General features: G+C 45.5%; 1 protein-coding gene across 3 annotated transcripts in view; it reads right to left on the bottom strand.

Annotated features, from left to right (window-relative positions):
* Nucleotides 1-1,158, bottom strand: part of UBE2N (ubiquitin conjugating enzyme E2 N) — a 36,791-nt gene extending 35,633 nt beyond the window's left edge. Inside the window, exon 1 of one of the 3 annotated variants that reach the window (XM_073554262.1) lies at nucleotides 1,005-1,158. In XM_073554262.1, coding sequence (XP_073410363.1) covers nucleotides 1,005-1,034 — 30 coding nt within the window. In that variant the 5' untranslated portion in view covers nucleotides 1,035-1,158. Of the gene's footprint in view, nucleotides 1-790; nucleotides 928-1,004 lie in introns of those variants that run through there. The other 2 variants (XM_073554260.1, XM_073554261.1) reach the window with 2 other exon arrangements.
* Nucleotides 1,159-18,250: the final 17,092 nt, after the last annotated feature.

Here is an 18,250-nt window from a genome sequence, read left to right as displayed (position 1 = left end):
GTCCCCACCCCCGCCGTTCCACCCCCATGCGCCACCTCACGCACCGTTCCTCCCACATGCGCCTCCTCATGTGTCGTTCCTCCCGCCCCAGGTGCCGTCCCCACCTCGCCGTTCCACCCCCATGCGCCACCTCACATGCCGTTCCTCCCGCCCCAGCGCCGCCTCACTCGCTGGCGCAACCTCACGCACCGTTCCTCCCACATGCGCCTCCTCACATGCCGTTCCTCCCGCCCCAGCGCCGCCTCACGTGCTGTCCCCCACCTCGCCGTTCCACCCCCATGCGCCACCTCACGCACCGTTCCTCCCGCCCCAGTGCCGCCTCACGTGCTGTCCCCACCCCCGCCGTTCCACCCCCATGCGCCACCTCACGCACCGTTCCTCCCACATGCGCCTCCTCATGTGTCGTTCCTCCCGCCCCAGGTGCCGTCCCCACCTCGCCGTTCCACCCCCATGCGCCACCTCACATGCCGTTCCTCCCGCCCCAGCGCCGCCTCACTCGCTGGCGCAACCTCACGCACCGTTCCTCCCACATGCGCCTCCTCACATGCCGTTCCTCCCGCCCCAGCGCCGCCTCACTCGCTGCCCCCCCCTCTCATCCTGGCGCCACCTCACGCGCCGTTCCACCCCCCCATGCGCTGGATCATGCACTGTCCCTTCCACGCTGCCGTACACCAGGCTATGTCGTCGCCCAGCTATGCGCTCCCCGCGAGGCTGCTGGAGGGCGGGCTGCCCCCGTGGGTGTGGCCTGCACAGCATTGAATGAGTGGAGTCCGTGCGAGCGGCCACACACCTCACATATGCGGATAGAGCGGGGAAAGCCAGGGGGAACGGTGCAGAAAGGACGAGACCCATTCATACACCGACTCCCGGGGCGACACACACCAGGCCGCTCCTGTAACCGGCGACTGCCATGTTGGATAGGAGCGGAGCGCTCCAGGGCTTCCACCCGTCATAGGGCATGGCCGGCACCAGCTATGCGGCAGGATGGACGCGCACTGCGTTACCTTAACGATCCTGCGGGGTAACCCGGTCATCCTGTCTTATAGTGAGTGCAGCCTCGACTCTCTGCGTGCCGCCGGATCCTCCTGTCACGCACAAGTGAAAATGCGACGTCCGTTTCCGAGTACGTCATGACGGCGCCCCGGCGACTCATGGGAGTTGTAGTTTCGTGAGCTCTGTGCTGCCCAGTTACTGATGACGTCATAAGGCCGAGGCCTGGCTGGCAGTGTTTCCTGCAGTCAGTACTGTGCGATAGCGCAGCCTCCTCGTATCACTATAGTGTGCACTGCAGCCTATGGTGCTCTAGTAATACAGGGTCACAGGCTTACAGTTTTCCCATCATATCCAACCACAGTGTCGCCACTTCCTAGCTGACATGGGGAGCTCTACATATTTGCACTTGATTGACTCTTCAGTGTTGGATCAGTAATTGCCAGGAGTGGGATATAGTGGTGTGATGGAGGGGAGGTCGCTCAGTATCATCAGAACAAGCCCCAAGGGAAACTTCAGTGAGCGCCGGCATGTAACCCTTCTACAAGGAGAGCGCCCCACAAGCTTCATGACATGCACATTGCCTCTTCAGAGAGGAAGCGGACTCGAACTCTACAGCTCACCCTTTAGAAGCAGCGATCCTACAAAACCCTATAACGAGTCTTGCTATATGAATGAGGATAAAAGCCAAATTAGAATCTCAGTTTGCAGACACGGTGTTTCGGGCTATCGCCCTCTCATCAGTGCAAAGTATGAGAACTGATTTGGCTAGGTGAGAGGTTAAGACTTGGATCTATGGAGTAACGTTTCTCCTTGTATAGAGTGCGATACTGGCTATGACATGCCAATGTAAGGAGGCTTATTCGCCGTGCAATGCTCCTCTGGTTCCTACTTTAAACAGGTGGCGCTATAGAGTTCAAGCCGTCTTCTCCTCTGAAGAGGCAATCATTGCACGATGAATAAGCCTCGTTACGTCAGAGGCGGTGTGTCACTCTCAAAAAGGAGAAACCTATCCCCTTAAGCTTCATGATGGCAGCCTGCTCAGTTACACCTGCATCCCCAATCCAGAGAGCAGCACTCGAGAGAACGTTGTGATCGACTGCAGCGCTCTGTAGAATGACTTAGTCACTGACTATGCAGAGCGCCGCGTCCGATGGTAAACTCATCTCCACTGCTGCGCTCTGCATAGGAAACAATGGAGATGCTGTAAGGGCTCGCTCACATTTGCAAGTAAATATGATGAGTGCAGTCCAATAAAATATCGGATTGCATTTGGCCCAATGTTAAACCTTGGGGCAGTGCTCATCTGCAACTATTTTCTCACAACAATTCAGCATGCTGCTAGAATCTGATCACACCCACCCATACAAGTCTATGGGTGCATATTAAACATCGCACTGCCCTCGGGTGTCATCGAGGGCAGTGCGATTCCCGCAAACGCCTGCAATGGAGGATAGGGCCGGCGTCACCACAAGGTGCAACTGGGCAAGTGTTGGGGCCCTGAACAAGCGGGGTGGACCACTCGCCATCGTTGACACTGGCACGCTATGTGGCCCGTGACTAGGGGGCCCAGTTCCAGTGCATAGTCAGAATAGGCTGAAGACACTAGCGCTGAGGAGACCGGAGCTGCACCTAGTGGGGAATGAGGAGAGGTATTTGATTATTTTTTATGTATGGAGTCCATTCTGTATGGAGCATTGTATAGACCCATTATTATGTATGGAGCATTATATGGGGCTCATTCTGTATGGAGCATTATATGGGGCCCATTATTATGTATAGAGAATTATAGGGGGCCCATTCTGTATGGACCATTGTATAGGCCCATTATTATGTATGGAGCATTATATGGAGCCCATTATTATGTATGGAGCATTATATGGGGCCCATTCTGTATGAAGTATTGTATAGGCCCATTATTATGTATGGAGCATTACATGGGGCTCATTCTATATGGAGCATTGTATATGCCCATTATGTATGGAGCATTATATGGGGCCCATTATTATGTATGGAGAATTATAGGGGGCCCACTCTGGATGTAGCATTTTATAGGCCCATTATTATGCATGGAGCATTATATGGGGCTCATTATTATGTATGGAGAATTATAAGGGGCCCTTCTGTATGGCGCATTATATGGGGCCCATTATTATATATGGAGCATTATATGGGGCCCATTCTGTATGGAGCATTATATAGGCCCATTATTATGTATGGTGCATTATATGTGGCCTATTCTCTATGGAGCATTATATGACGCCCATTTTGTATGGAGTATTATATGGGGCCCATTCTGTACAGAGCAATATATGGGGCCTATTCTGTATGGCGCATTATATAGGCCCATTATTATGTATGGAGCATTATATGAGGCTAATACTCTATGGAGCATTATATGGGGCCTATTCTGTATGGAGCATTAGATTATCTCCCAATCACCTCATACCATGCACTGTCCTCCCTCCCCCACTGCATCTAGCTCACTCTCTGATTTTGAACCAGTCACAGATGAAGCAAGCAGGCTCCTTGCATCTCCTCGCCCAACCTCTTGCATCAGTGACCCATTTCCGTCACATCTCCTCCAGTCCCTTTCCCCTGCTGTCACCCCTCACCTAACTAAAATATTTAACCTCTCTCTCTTCTGGTATCTTTCCCTCATTTAAGCATGCCATCATACATCCACTACTTAAAAAAACATCCCTCGACCAAAACTGTGCTGCTAACTATAGACCTGTCTCTAATCTTCCCTTCATCTCTAAACTCCTGGAACGCCTGGTCCACTCCCGTCTTATCCGCTATCTCTCTGATAACTCTCTTCTCGACCCTCTCCAATCCGGTTTCCGCTCTTTACACTCTACTGAAACTGCTCTCACTAAAGTCTCTAATGATCTACTAACAGCTAAATCAAATGGTCATTACTCCATGCTAATTCTCTTGGATCTCTCTGCAGCATTCGACACTGTGGATCATCAGCTCCTCCTCACTATGCTCCGTTCCATTGGCCTCAAGGACACCATTCTCTCCTGGTTCTCCTCCTATCACTCTGACCGCTCCTTTACTGTATCTTTTGCCGGTTCCTCCTCCTCTCACCTTCCCCTTACTGTTGGGGTCCCCCAAGGATCGGTTCTAGGCCCCCTCCTCTTCTCCTTGTACACTGCCCCTATTGGTCAAACAATCAGTAGATTTGGTTTCCAGTACCATCTCTATGCTGATGACACCCAATTATACGCTTCTTCTCCTGACATCACCCCAGCGTTTCTAGAAAACACCGGCGATTGTCTAAACGCTGTGTCTAACATCATGTCCTCACTATATCTGAAACTGAACCTGTCAAAGACTGAACTCCTTGTGTTTCCTCCCTCTACTAATGTACCTATACCCGACATTGCTATTTCTGTGTGTGGTTCCACTATTACTCCCCAGCAACATGCCCGCTGTCTTGGGGTCATACTTGATTCCGAGCTTTCCTTTGCCCCCCACATTCGATCAGTGGCTCGCTCTTGTCATCTGCACCTCAAAAACATTTCTAGAATTCGACCTTTTCTTACTTTTGATGCTGCAAAAACTCTGTTTCTCTTATTCATTCTCGTCTGGACTATTGTAACTCTCTTCTAATCGGTCTCCCTCTTACCAAACTCTCCCCCCTCCAATCTGTCTTGAATGCTGCAGCCAGGATCATATTCCTCACCAATCGTTACACCGATGCCTCTACCTTGTGCCAGTCATTACACTGGCTACCCATCCACTCCAGAATTCAGTATAAACTTATTACCCTCACCCACAAAGCTCTCCATGGCTCAGCACCACCCTACATCTCCTCCCTTGTTTCAGTATACCATCCTACCCACACCCTCCGTTCTGCTGATGACCTGAGGTTAGCATCCTCAATAATCAGAACCTCCCACTCCCGTCTCCAAGATTTTACACATGCTGCGCCAGTTCTTTGGAATGCACTTCCCAGGTCAATACGATTAGTCCCCAATCTCCACTATTTTAAGCGTGCCTGAAAACGCATTTATTCAGACTGGTCTATCGCCTCAACACATTAACCTAATCTATCCCTGTGTGGCACAGCCAAAAGTTTTACCATAACCATGTTCCCCGCATCATGTTCCCACATGCTTTATGCATCCATTAGCGCTCTGTGTCTGTACTGTTACACACTTAACATTATGGCTGGTCCATACAATCAGGGCAACTGTTACCACCCACCTTTCGTGTCTACCTCTATCCTCATAGATTGTAAGCTTGCGAGCAGGGCCCTCATTCCTCTTGGTATTTGTTATAATCTATGTGATTATTGTTATGCTGTAATGTCTATTGTCTGTACAAATCGCCTCTGAAATGTAAAGTGCTGCGGAATATGTCTGCGCTATAGAAATAAAATTAATTATTTATTATTATAAGCCCATTATTATGTATGGAGCATTATACGGGGCCCATTCTGTATGGAGCATTGTATAGGCCCATTGTGTATGGAACATTAAATGAGGCTCATTAGTTTGTTTGGAGCCTTGTATGGGGCCCATTCTGTATGGAGCATTATATAGGCCCATTATTATGTATGAAGCATTATATGGGGCCCATTATTATGTATGGCGCATTATATGGGGCCTATTCTCTATGGAGCATCATATTGGGCCCATTCTGTATGGAGCAGTATATAGGTCCATTATTATGTACAGTGCCTTGCGAAAATATTCGGTTCCCTGGAACTTTTCAACCTTTTCCCACATATCATGCTTCAAACATAAAGATAACAAATGTAAATTTTTGGTGAAGAATCAACAAGTGGAACACAAATATGAAGTTGAACGAAAGTTATTGCTTATTTTAAATTTTTGTGGAAATTCAAAAATTGAAAAGTGGGGGCGTGCAATATTATTCGGCCCCTTTAACCCCTTCACGACCTTTGACGCCACATAGGCGTCATGAAAAGTCGTGCCAAAATAACCCATGACGCCTATGTGGCGTCATGACTTTAAAGCCCTCCTGCGGGTCGGGTGACCTAGGTCACTGAAAGGTCACCCGACCCGCAGATACAGGGGGCTTTGATCTTCACCACAGGGGGTGTGGCTTTGCCCCCACGTGGCTACGATTGCTCTGATTGGCTGTTAAAAGTGAAAAAGCCAATCAGGGCGATAGTAATATTTCATCAATGAAATTGATGAAATATTAAAATCCAGCCATGGCCGATGCTGCAGTAGCATCGGACATGGCTGGAGACCGTGAGCCGACCCTCCCATTGACTCATGGGGCCGATCGGCCCCCGATACCGACTGACGGTGGCAATGTGCCACCGCCGTCATCATTAGCTCCCCCCCCTTCTCTGGGCTCCCCTACCCCTTCGCTGGGCTCCCCCCACCTTCTGACCCCCCCTCACCCCCCCGGTACCTCTGATGTCCCTCTCCGCCTCCGCCTCCCGGTGTCCCACGGTCCTACTTCATGGGCGCCGCCATCTTGGAAAATGGCGGGCGCATGCGCAGTGCGCCAGCTCGCTGCAATTTCCCTTCATTCATTTTGATCACTGTGATAAACTCTTACAGTGATCAAAATAGAATGAAAAGAAAAATAAACCCCCCGTTTATCACCCCCATAGGCAGGATCAACTAATAAAATTAGGGTTGGAAAGAGGGTTAGGGTTGGAAAGAGGGTTAGGGTTAGAAAGAGGGTTAGGGTTGGAAAGAGGGTTAGTGTTGGACTTAGGGTTAGGGTTGGAATTAGGGTTAGGGTTGGAATTAGGGTTGGAATTAGGATTAGGGTTGGAATTAGGGTTAGAGTGGAATTAGGGTTAGGGTTGGAATTAGGGTTAGAACTAAGGTTAGGGTTGGAATTAGGGTTAGGGGTGTGTTGGGGTTAGGGTTATGGTTAGGGTTGGGTTTAGGGTTAGGGATGTGTTGGGGTTAGGGTTGTGGTTAGGGGTGTGTTGGGGTTAGGGTTGGAGTTAGAATTGAGGGGTTTCCACTGTTTAGGCACATCAGGGGGTCTCCAAACGCGACATGGTGCAACCATTGATACCAGACAATTTTGCGTTCAAAAAGTCAAACGGTGCTCCCTCCTTTCCAAGCCCCGACGTGTGCCCAAACAGTGGTTTACCCCAACATATGGGGTATCAGCGTACTCAGGAAAAATTGCACAACAACTTTGGTGGTCTAATTTCTCCAGTTACCCTTGGGAAAATAAAAAATTGGGGGCTAAAAATTATTTTTTTGGAAAAAAAAATGATTTTTTTATTTTCACGTCTCTGCGTTATAAACGTCTGTGAAGCACTTGGGCGTTCAAAGTGCTCACCAGACATCGAGATAAGTTTCTTGGAAGGTCTAGTTTCCAAAATGGGGTCACTTGTGGGGGGGTTTCTACTGTTTAGGCACATCAGGGGCTCTGCAAACGTAACGACGACCGCAGGCCTTTCTATCAGTCTGCATTTCAAAACGTCACTACTTCCATTCTCATCCCTTACGTGCGCCCAAACAATGGTTCCCCCCACATATGGGGTACCAGCGTACTCAGGACAAACTGGACAACAACTTTTCGGGTCCAATTTCTCCTGTTACTTTTGTGAAAATAAAAATTTGTGAGCTAAAATAATCATTTTTTGAGGAAAAAATGATTTTTTATTTTCACAGCTTTGCGTTATAAGCTTCTGTGAAGCACTTGGGGGTTCAAAGTGCTCACCACACATCTAGATAAGTTCCTTGGGGGATCTAATTTCCAAAATGGGGTCACTTGTGGGGGGTTCCACAGTATAGGCACACCATGGGCTCTGCAAATGTAACATGACGCCCGCAGACCATTCCATCAAAGTCAGCATTTCGTAATGTCACTACTTCCCTTCCGAGCCACGACGTGTGCCCAAACAGTGGTCCCCACCCACATATGGGGTATCAGCGTACTCAGGACAAACTGGACAACAACTTTTGGGGTCCAATTTATCCTGTTACCCTTGTGAAAAAAAATTGTGAGCTAAAAATCGTTATTTCTTGAGGAAAAAAAATGATTTTTTATTTTCACGGCTCTGCGTTATAAACTTTTGTGAAGCACTTGGGGGTTCAAGGTCCTCGCCATACATCTAGATAAGTTCCTTGGGGTGTCTAGTTTCCAAAATGGGGTCACTTGTGGGGGGTTTCCAGTTTAGGTACATCAGGGGCTCTGCAAATGTAACATGACGCCCGCAGACCATTCCATCAAAGTCAGCATTTCATAATGTCACTACTTCCCTTCCGAGCCCTGACGTGTGCCCAAACAGTGGTCCCCACCCACATATGGGGTATCAGCGTACTCAGGACAAACTGGACAACTTTTGGGGTCCAATTTATCCTGTTACCCTTGTGGAAAAAAAAATTGCTGGCCAAAAATCATTTTTTTTTGAGGAAAAAAAATTATTTTTTGTTTTCACGGCTCTGCATTATAAACTTCTGTGAAACACTTGGGGGTTCAAGGTGCTCACCACACATCTAGATAAGTTCCTTGGGGGGGTCTAGTTTCCAAAATGGGGTCATTTGTGTGGAGTTTCCACAGTTTAGGTACATCAGGGGCTCTGCAAATGTAACATGATGCCCGCAGACCATTCCATCAAAGTCAGCATTTCAAAATGTCGCTACTTCTCTTCCGAGCCCCGACGTGTGCCCAAACAGTGGCCCCCCCCACATATGGGGTACCAGCGTACTCAGGACAAACTGGACAACAACTTTTGGGGTCCAGTTTCTCCTGGTACCCTTGTGGAAATAAAAAATTGTGCACTAAAAATAATTTTTGGAGGAAAAAAAAATATTTTTTATTTTCACGGCACTGCGTTATAAACTTTTGTGAAGCACTTGGGGGTTCAAAGTACTCACTATGCATCTAGATAAGTTCCTTAGGGGGTCTAGTTACCAAAATGAGGTTATTTGTGGGGGAGCTCCAATGTTTCGGCACACAGGGGCTCTCCAAACACGACATGGTGTCCGCTAACGATTAGAGGTAATTTTCATTTCAAAAAGTCAAATGGTTCTCCTTCCTTTCTGAGCCCTGCCGTGCGCCCAAACAGCAGTTTCCCCCCACATATGGGGTTTCGGTGTACTCAGAACACATTGCAAAACAACTTTTGTGTCCAATTTCTCCTGTTACCCTTGTGAAAATGAAAAATAGCAAAAATTGCGCACTAAAAATAATTTTTTGAGGAAAAAAAATATTTTTTCTTTTCACTGCTCTGCGTTATAAACTTCTGTGAAGCACCTGGGGGCTCAAAGTGCTCACTACACATCTAGATAAGTTCCATAAGGGGTCTAGTTTCCAAAATGGTGTCACTTGTGGGGGGTTTTCACTGTTTAGGCATACAGGGGCTCTCCAAACGCGACATGGTGTCCGATAACGATTGGAGCTAATTTTCCATTCAAAAAGTCAAATAGCGCTCCTTCACTTATGGACCCTGCCGTGCGCCCAAACAGTGGTTTATGACCACATATGAGTTATCTGTGCACTCAGGAGAAATTGCCCAACAAATTTTTGGATCCATTTTATCCTGTTGCCCATGTGAAAATGAAAAAACAGGCTAAAAGTAAATTTTTGTGAAAAAAAAGTACTTTTTTTTTTACCGATCAATTTGTGAAGCACCTGGGGGGTTCAAAGTGGTCAATATGCATGTAGATAAGTTCCTTGGGGGGGTCTAGTTTCCAAAATGGGGTCACTTATGGGGGAGCTCCAAAGTTTAGGCACACAGGGGCTCTCCAAACACGACATGGCAACCGCTAAATATTCCATCATGTTTTCCATTCAAAAAGTCAAATGGCGCTCCTTCCCTTCTGAGCCCTGCCATGCACCCAAACAGTGGTTTATGACCACATATGAGGTATCGGTGTACTCAGGAGAAATTGCCCAACAAATTTCAGGATCCATTTTATCCTGTTGCCCATGTGAAAATGAAAAAATTGATGCTAAAAGAAAATTTTTGTTACAAATTAAAATGTCCATTTTTTCTTTCCACGTTGCTTTAGTTCCTGCGAAACACCTGAAGGGTTAATAATCTTCTTGAATGTAGTTTTGAGTAGCTTGATGGGTGCAGTTTTTAGAATGGTGTCACTTTTGGGTATTTTCTGCCATATAGACCCCTCAAAGTGACTTCAAATGTGAGGTGGTCCCTAAAAAAATGGTTTTGTAAATTTTGTTGAAAAAATGAGAAATCGCTGGTCAAATTTTAACCCTTATAACTTCCTAACAAAAAAAAAATTGTTTCCAAAATTGTGGTGATGTAAAGTAGACATGTGGGAAATGTTATTTAGTAACCACTTTGTGTCACATAACTCTCTGGTTTAACAGAATAAAAATTCAAAATTTGAAAATTGCGAAATTTTCTAAATTTTTACCAAATTTCTGATTTTTTCACAAATAAACGCAAAAATTATCGACCTAAATTTACCACTAACATGAAGCCCAATATGTCACGAAAAAACAGTCTCAGAATCGCTAGGATCCGTTGAAGCGTTCCTGAGTTATTACCTCATAAAGGGACACTGGTCAGAATTGCAAAAAGGTCAAAATAGGCTGGGTCATGAAGGGGTTAACTCAATACTTTGTTGCGCCACCTTTTGCTGCGATTACAGCTGCAAGTCGCTTGGGGTATGTCTCTATCAGTTTTGTACATTGAGATACTGAAATTCTTGCCCATTCTTAGCAAACAGCTCAATCTCAGTGAGGTTTTATGGAGATCGTTTGTGAACGGCAGTTTTCAGCTCTTTCCACAGATTCTTGATTGGATTCAGGTCTGGACTTTAACTTGGCCATTCTAACACCTGGATACATTTATTTGTGAACCATTCCATTGTAAATTTTGCTTTATGTTTGGGATCATTGTCTTGTTGGAAGACAAATTTCCGTCCCAGTCTCAGGTCTTTTGCAGACTCCAACAGGTTTTCTTCAAGAATGGTCCTGTATTTGGCTCCATCCATCTTCCTATCAATTTTAACCATCTTCCCTGTCCCTGCTGAAGAAAAGCAGGCTAAAACCATGATGCTGCAACCACCATGTTTGACAGTGGGGATGGTGTGTTCAGTGTGATAAGCTGTGTTGCCTTTACGCCAAGCATATCGTTTGGCATTGTTACCAAAAAGTTCGATTCTGTTTTTATCTGACCAGAGCATCTTCTTCCACATATTTTGTGTGTCTCCCAGGTGGCTTGTTGCAATCTTTAAACAACACTTTTTATGGATATCTTTGAGAAATGGCTTTCTTCTTGCCACTCTTCCATAAAGGCCAGATTTGTGCAGTGTGCAACTGATTGTTGTCCTATGGACAGACTGTCCCACCTCAGCTGTAGATCTCTGCAGTTCATCCAGAGTGATCATGGGCCTCTTGGCTGCATCTCTGATCAGTCTTCTCCAAGTTTGAGATGAAAGTTTAGAGGGATGGCCGGGTCTTGGTAGATTTGCAGTGGTATGATACTCCTTCCATTTCAATATGATCGCTTACACAGTGCTCCTTGGGATGTTTAAAGTTTTGGAAATCATTTTGTATCCAAATCCGGCTTTAAACTTCTCCACAACAGTATCACAGACCTGCATGTTGTGTTCCTTGGTCTTCATGATGATCTCTGTGCTTCAAACAGAACCCTGAGACTATCACAGTGCAGGTGCATTTATACGGAGACTTAAGTACACACAGGTGGATTATATTTATCATCATTAGTCATTTAGGACAACATTGGATCATTCAGAGATCCACAATGAACTTTTGGAGTGAGTTTGCTACACTGAAAGTAAAGGAGCAGAATAATATTGCACGTCCCACTTTTCAGTTTTTGAATTTCCACAAAAATTTAAAATAAGCAATAAATTTCAATCAACTTCACAATTGTGTCCCACTTGTTGATTCTTCACCAAAAATTAACCTTTGGTATCTTTATGTTTGAAGCATGATATGTGGGAAAGATTGAAAAGTTCCAGGGAGCCGAATACTTTCGCAAGGCACTGTATGGAGCATTATATGGGGCCTATTCTCTATGGAGCATTATATGATGCCCATTCTGTATGGAGCATTATATGGGGCCTATTCTGTATGGAGCATTATATGGAGCATTCATGAGATCATGAATAAGATAAAAAGTCAAAACGCATTGATCGCTGGTTTTCTCTGCTAGTGTGTCTAAGTACTGGATGCCATATGTTGGTTCGTTTTACAAGTAATAAGTTAATTTTTAGACACCTTCACCACTCGCTGGATTTTTCCCTTGCTTGCATTATTAGTTATGGAGCATTATATGGGGCTCATTATTTTGTATGTAACATTATATAGGCCCATTATGTGTGGAGCATTATATGGGGATCATTATTCTATATGGAGCATTATATGGGGCCTATACTCTATGGCGCATTGTATGACGCCCATTCTGTATGTAGCATTATATGGGGCCCATTCTGTATGGAGCATTATATAGACCGATTATTATGTATGGAGCATTATATAGGCACATTATTATGTATGGAGCATTTTATGGGGCGAATTCTCTATGGAGCATTATATGGGGCCCATTCTGTAGGGAGCAATATATGGGGGCTGGTTCATAGGGAGCATTAAATGGAGCAGGTTATTCTATAGGAAGCATTATATGGGGCCAATTCTCTATGGAGCATTATATGGGGGCCATTATTCTGTATGGAGCATTATATGAGGCTCATTCTGCATGGAGCATTATATGGGGTCCATTAATCTGTATGGAGCATTATATAGGGCCCATTATTCTGTATGGAGTATTACATGGGACCCATTATGTATGGAGCATTGTATAGGCCCATTATATATGGAGAATTATATGGGGCTTATTATTCTGTATGGAGCATTATATGGGGCCTATTCTCTATGGAGCATTATATGGGGCTCATTATTCTGTATGGAGCATTATATAGGCCCATTATTATGTATGGAGCATTATATGGGGCTCATTATTCCTTATGTGCATTATATGTGGCCTGTACTCCATGGAGCTTTGTATCATGCCCATTCTGTATGTAGCATTATATGGGGCCCTGTTGTGAGTTCATTTTCCCCTTCATTACTGAGGCCCGAGGAACTCCCTCTTCTGGTAAAAGGTAGTGAGCCTGATTGTCAAACACCTGAGGCTGATGATTGTGACTGGCTGAGTGGAGTTATGGACTGGATATAATGCAGCCGACGCCCTTCTGCCCTGCAGGTGATTTCTCTGTGGGATCCTTGGAGACCAGTCTGAATTCCTGCTCCTCCAAAGCTAAGTTTGCTGCTCGGCCTTTTGCTTTTGTGCTTTGACTTTGTTTTTGCTTTGTTTTTCTGGATTTCTGCCATTCCCTGCTGGGGTGTGCTGAATTCATTTAGCTCTGTCTTCTGAAAATCCCTGAGTGCTGATTCAGTTTTTGAAGCCTAGCTGCTTCAGGGCCTTTTTCATATCAGCTGGTTGGCTTATGTCTTTGATAGGGTTTTGGCAGATTGCAGACAGCAGCCTTCCTGTCCCTTTCCTATCTAGGTAGTTTTGGGGCCCCGTCTTTGCTCAGTCTATCTGTCTGTGTTAGTATTTTCATCTTGCTTCACCGTCATTATATGTTGGGGGCTGCCTATTGCTTTGGGGTCTGCTCTGGGGCAGTTTAGATTTCCCCTTTCTTTCTTTAGGCCTATGTATTTCTCCCGCTGTGATCGAGGGGTCTAGGGCATCGTAGGAACCCCCCACGGCTACTGCTAGTTGTGTTGATAGGTTCAGGGGTCTGCAATCTGATAGTTGCCAACTTCTCTGGTTTTCTGGACTTAGCTTGTATTTCTGCTTTTGCCTCCTACGGTGACTCATTCATAACAAGGCCCATTCTGTATGGAGCATTTTATAGGCCCATTATTATGTATGGAGCATTATATAGGCACTTTATGTATGGAGCATTATATGGGGCTATTTCTCTATGGAGCATTATATGGGGCCCATTCTGTAGGGAGCATTATATGGGGTCCGTTCCATAGGGAGCATTATATGGAGCTCATTATTCTGTAGGAAGCATTATGTGGGGCCAATTCTCTATGGAGCATTATATGGGGCCCATTATTCTGTAGGAAGCATTATATGGGGCCAATTCTCTATGGAGCATTATAAGGGGCCCATTATTCTGTATGGAGCATTTTATGGGGCTCATTATTCTGCATGAAGCAATATATGGCGCCTATTATATACTGTATGGAGCAATATTTGGGGCTTATAATGTATGGAGCATTGTATGGGGCTCAGTATACTGCATGGAGAAATATATGGGGCTCATTATACTGTATGGAGCAATATAGGGCTTATACTGCATGGAGCAATGTATGGGTCTCATACTGTATGGATCACTATATCTGGCTTATTATACTGCATGGAGCACTATGTGCTATCTGTAATATGGAGGACTATGTGGTGCCCATAATACTGTATAGAGAACTATACTGTCCAATCTGAAATGAAAACTTTTGAATCCTCCCAGGGCATGCATTGTGTGCTGTGAGGATTTGCCAGTTTCTGAGCTATTGTAGCAATTTCTCTTCCATATCTGTGCATCTTGAATCGTGGTATGTGTTAAAGGTGCCTCTGAGACTCTATCAGCTGGGGCCCATGAAAACCTGGAGACAGGCCTGTTGGAGAAATTACTTTCTGTCTCCTCTGCACATGTTCTCTGATTTTCCCATGAGAGAGGATCGGAGCACAGAGCACTGACACTCGGCTCACGATCGCAGCAGAGCAGGAGCCGAGTCATTAGAATCTGTCATTGGATGCCGTACAGTACCGCTGGTGTGACTGCGGCCTAAGGCTGGTTTCACACTAGCGTTCGGCAGAGCTGCGGAGGGCTGTGTAGTTCCCCCGTTAAGCTCCGCCCACTGCCTCACCTCTTCCCAACAAATGTTTTTAGCACAAAATATTGCATTTTCATAAGGGCAACAGTAGAAATTGCACCATACAATTTGTCATGTCCCATTTGGAGAGCCCCTAATGTGCCTAAACAGTGGAAACTCTTCACAAGTGACACGATTTTGGAAACTAGACCCCTCAAGGAATGTACTTAGATGAATGATGAGCACCTTGAACCCCCAGGTGCTTCACATAAGTTTATAACATTGAGCTGTGAAAATAAAATAAAAAACCAACAACATTTTCCCCACAAAATTATTTTGGCCCCAAATTTTACATTTTCAAAAGGGTAACAGGAGTAAATGCACCATACTATTTGTTGTGCAATTTCTCCTGAGTTCAGTGATACCCCATATGTGGGGTAATACTACTTTTGAGGCATAGTGCAAAGCTCAGAAGGGAAGAGGCGACATACTGGAGTACAGATTTTGCTGGATTGGTTTGAGGGTGCCATGTCACATTGGCAGAGCTCCTAAGGTGCCAGAACAGAATCCCACTATATGTGAACTCATTTTACAAACTACACTCCCCAATGAATTCATCTAGAGGTGCAGTGATCATTTTTACACCACATGTGCCTCACAGAGCGGTGAAGAATGAATAAATTACATTTTTACCACTAAAATGTTGTTTTAGCACAAAGTTTTTACTTTTTCTAATAGCTAATATGAATTTTTTTTTTACTACAAACTGAGGTCCATTTCTTCTTGAGTGTGCCAATATCCTATATGTAATCAGGAATTATTTTTCAGGCACAGTGCAAAGCACAGAAGGCAAGGAGCGCCAGATTATACGGTTATACCTCGTAGTTTCCAGGTGCCATGACCCACTGGGAGAGCCCATGAGGAGCCAGAAAAGAAGAGCTCCCCATAACTGACCCCATTTTACAAACTACACCTCTCATTGAATTCATCTAGGGCTGCAGTGATCATATTGACACTACTAATGTACCTATACCCGACATTGCCATTTCCGTGTGTTGTTCCACTACAACTCCCCAGGAACATGCCTGCTGTCTTGGGGTCATACTTGACTCCGAGCTTTCCTTTGCCCCCCCCCATTCGATCACTGGCTCGCTCTTGGCCTACCGCCTCAACACATTAACCTAATCTATCCCTATGTGGCGCAGCCAAAAGTTTTTACCATAACCAGGTTCCCCACATCATGTTCCCACATGCTTTATGCATCCATTAGCCCTCTGCGTCTGTACACACTTAACATTATGGCTGGTCCATACAATCAGGGCAACTGTTACCACCCACCTTTCATGTCTCCCTTTTTTCCTCATAGATTGTGTCATGATCCAGGACGGGGTTTCGCTTTTGCCCGTCCTGGTCAGACAGGGGGTTAATTGTTTCTGCCTCTCACTGGCAGAGGGTGGCTATTTAATGCTCACTGGACCTAGGCCCGGTGTCAGTTATACTCCTGCCCTCGGCTGAGTTAGTTGACCTCTTGTGTACGTGTGCCTTGTGCCTGATAACTTGTTGCTTGTTTGGTTTTGATCTGGTTCTGTCCCTGTTACGAGTTCTGCCTGTCCCTCTTGTACCGCACCGCCCTCTCGTGTATGACTCTCTGCTTGTGACGGGACTATTCTCTGCTCATCCCTTTTGTACCGCACTGCCCTCTCGTGTATGACCTCTGCTTGTCTGACCTGCGTTTTCCTCTCCTCTTCTACAGTATTCCTGCAGTAGGTACATTACATAATCTGCAGTAGTAGGACGCTAAGCCCCACCCCTGCAGTCACATGATCGTAGGTCCTGGTACTCCTTACTATTTTCCGTGCCTCAGGTCCTGTCTGCTTAAACCTTCACCACCATATTGGGCCCTGTGCTCTCCCGCAGTGTGGGTAAGTCACCCTGCTCAGCCGTGGCAGTTGCTGACGCTGACAGGATCCTGACAGTACGCTTGCGAGCAGGGCCCTCATTCCTCTTGGTATCTGTTATGATCTATGTGATTATTGTTATGCTGTAATGTCTATTGTCTGTACAAGTCCCCTCTGAAATGTAAAGTGCTGTGCAATATGTCGGCGCTATAGAAATAAAATTTATTATTATTATTACAGGTGTGTCACAGAATTTTATACCATTGGACAGTGAAGAAAAAATAACTACCATACATTTTTACCACCAAAATATTGTTTTAGCCTCAGATTTTACATTTTCACAAAAGAAGTGGGTAACAATGGCCCCAAAATTTGTCCCACAATTTGTACTGAACATGGCAATATCCCATATACGGCAGCATAGTACTAAATAGCCATACAAGGACACTTGGGAGGAACAGAGTGCTGATTATCCCAAACAGATTGCGGACTCCATATACAGAACCCCTAATTGCTAGGAGAAGAATCCCCCCTCAAATTACCCCATTTAGGAAACTATACCCCCCCCCCTGGGAACTTTATCTACAGCTGTATTGACGATTTTGACTCCATGGATATTTTCCAGAAACAAGCAGCAATGAATGTTGCCGGCTGAAATTGCATTCTGCGGTTGTAGTGACCAGTACACTGTAGTCACCAGTAGGTTATGCCCAGCCCGTGCTCCTGGAGACATGCACCTGTAAGATAGGTGGGCTCTCATCGCTTCAGAAATGCCAAACGTGGATGCAACATGTGGTTTAGGTACACTGTGTGGCTCATAAGGGAGGGGGGGGGGCATTTGGATTTGAGAGCAGAGAATTTGCTGAATTTCTTTTGGCAGAAGAGGAGCAATTTCTCTTTTCCTGAGCCTTTGTACTACCAGTGGAAGCCCCCTATATTTCCGTTAACAGATGACAGATCTGAGTGGGGAACATTTTACGTAAGTTTTGGGATTACATATATCCGGCTCTCTACGCTGACCACTTTGGGGTTTCCATCAAAATCTCAGAGTGACACAATTCAAATGAGACCCCCGATGGATCCACTCACTATAATGAGGCAGATTAGTTACTCTGGACTCCATCTGGTCTCTGTTTAAGCAGTGTCCTTTTCAGAAGTGCACAAAACTTTTATGCAACCCTAAAAATACGGACGGCGCCGGATCACAGGTCAGACAATGTCCACAGTGCCTCCGTCTGCCTCATTATAGGGGGGTTCCGTCTGAATCACGTTTTCTAGAGATTTATACGGAAACTCCGATGTAAGAGCTCAACACAGAGCGTAGGATAAATGTGCGCTGAGCCTTAGTGTGATCTTTGGGAGGCAGCATGGAAAAAAAATCAACAGCAGGTGAAGAATTGTCTTTTATTCATTTTTTTACCTCATTCCTCATTCGGTATAATTGATTAGGCGACTTTATTCTTCAGGTCGGTGCAATTACAGCAATACCAGATTTATTATGTTTGGCTGCTATCACACACACTAAAAGACGCTTATTATTGCAAAAAATAGTTTTTGCATCACTATTTTGAGAG

This window comes from Dendrobates tinctorius, unplaced genomic scaffold, assembly GCF_039654945.1.
Source record: "Dendrobates tinctorius isolate UK_male_01 unplaced genomic scaffold, ASM3965494v1 ptg000209l, whole genome shotgun sequence".
Taxonomy (NCBI): Eukaryota; Metazoa; Chordata; class Amphibia; order Anura; family Dendrobatidae; genus Dendrobates; species Dendrobates tinctorius.
The sequence above is the reverse complement of the archived record's forward strand: the minus strand, read 5'-3'. Positions and strand labels throughout refer to the sequence as shown.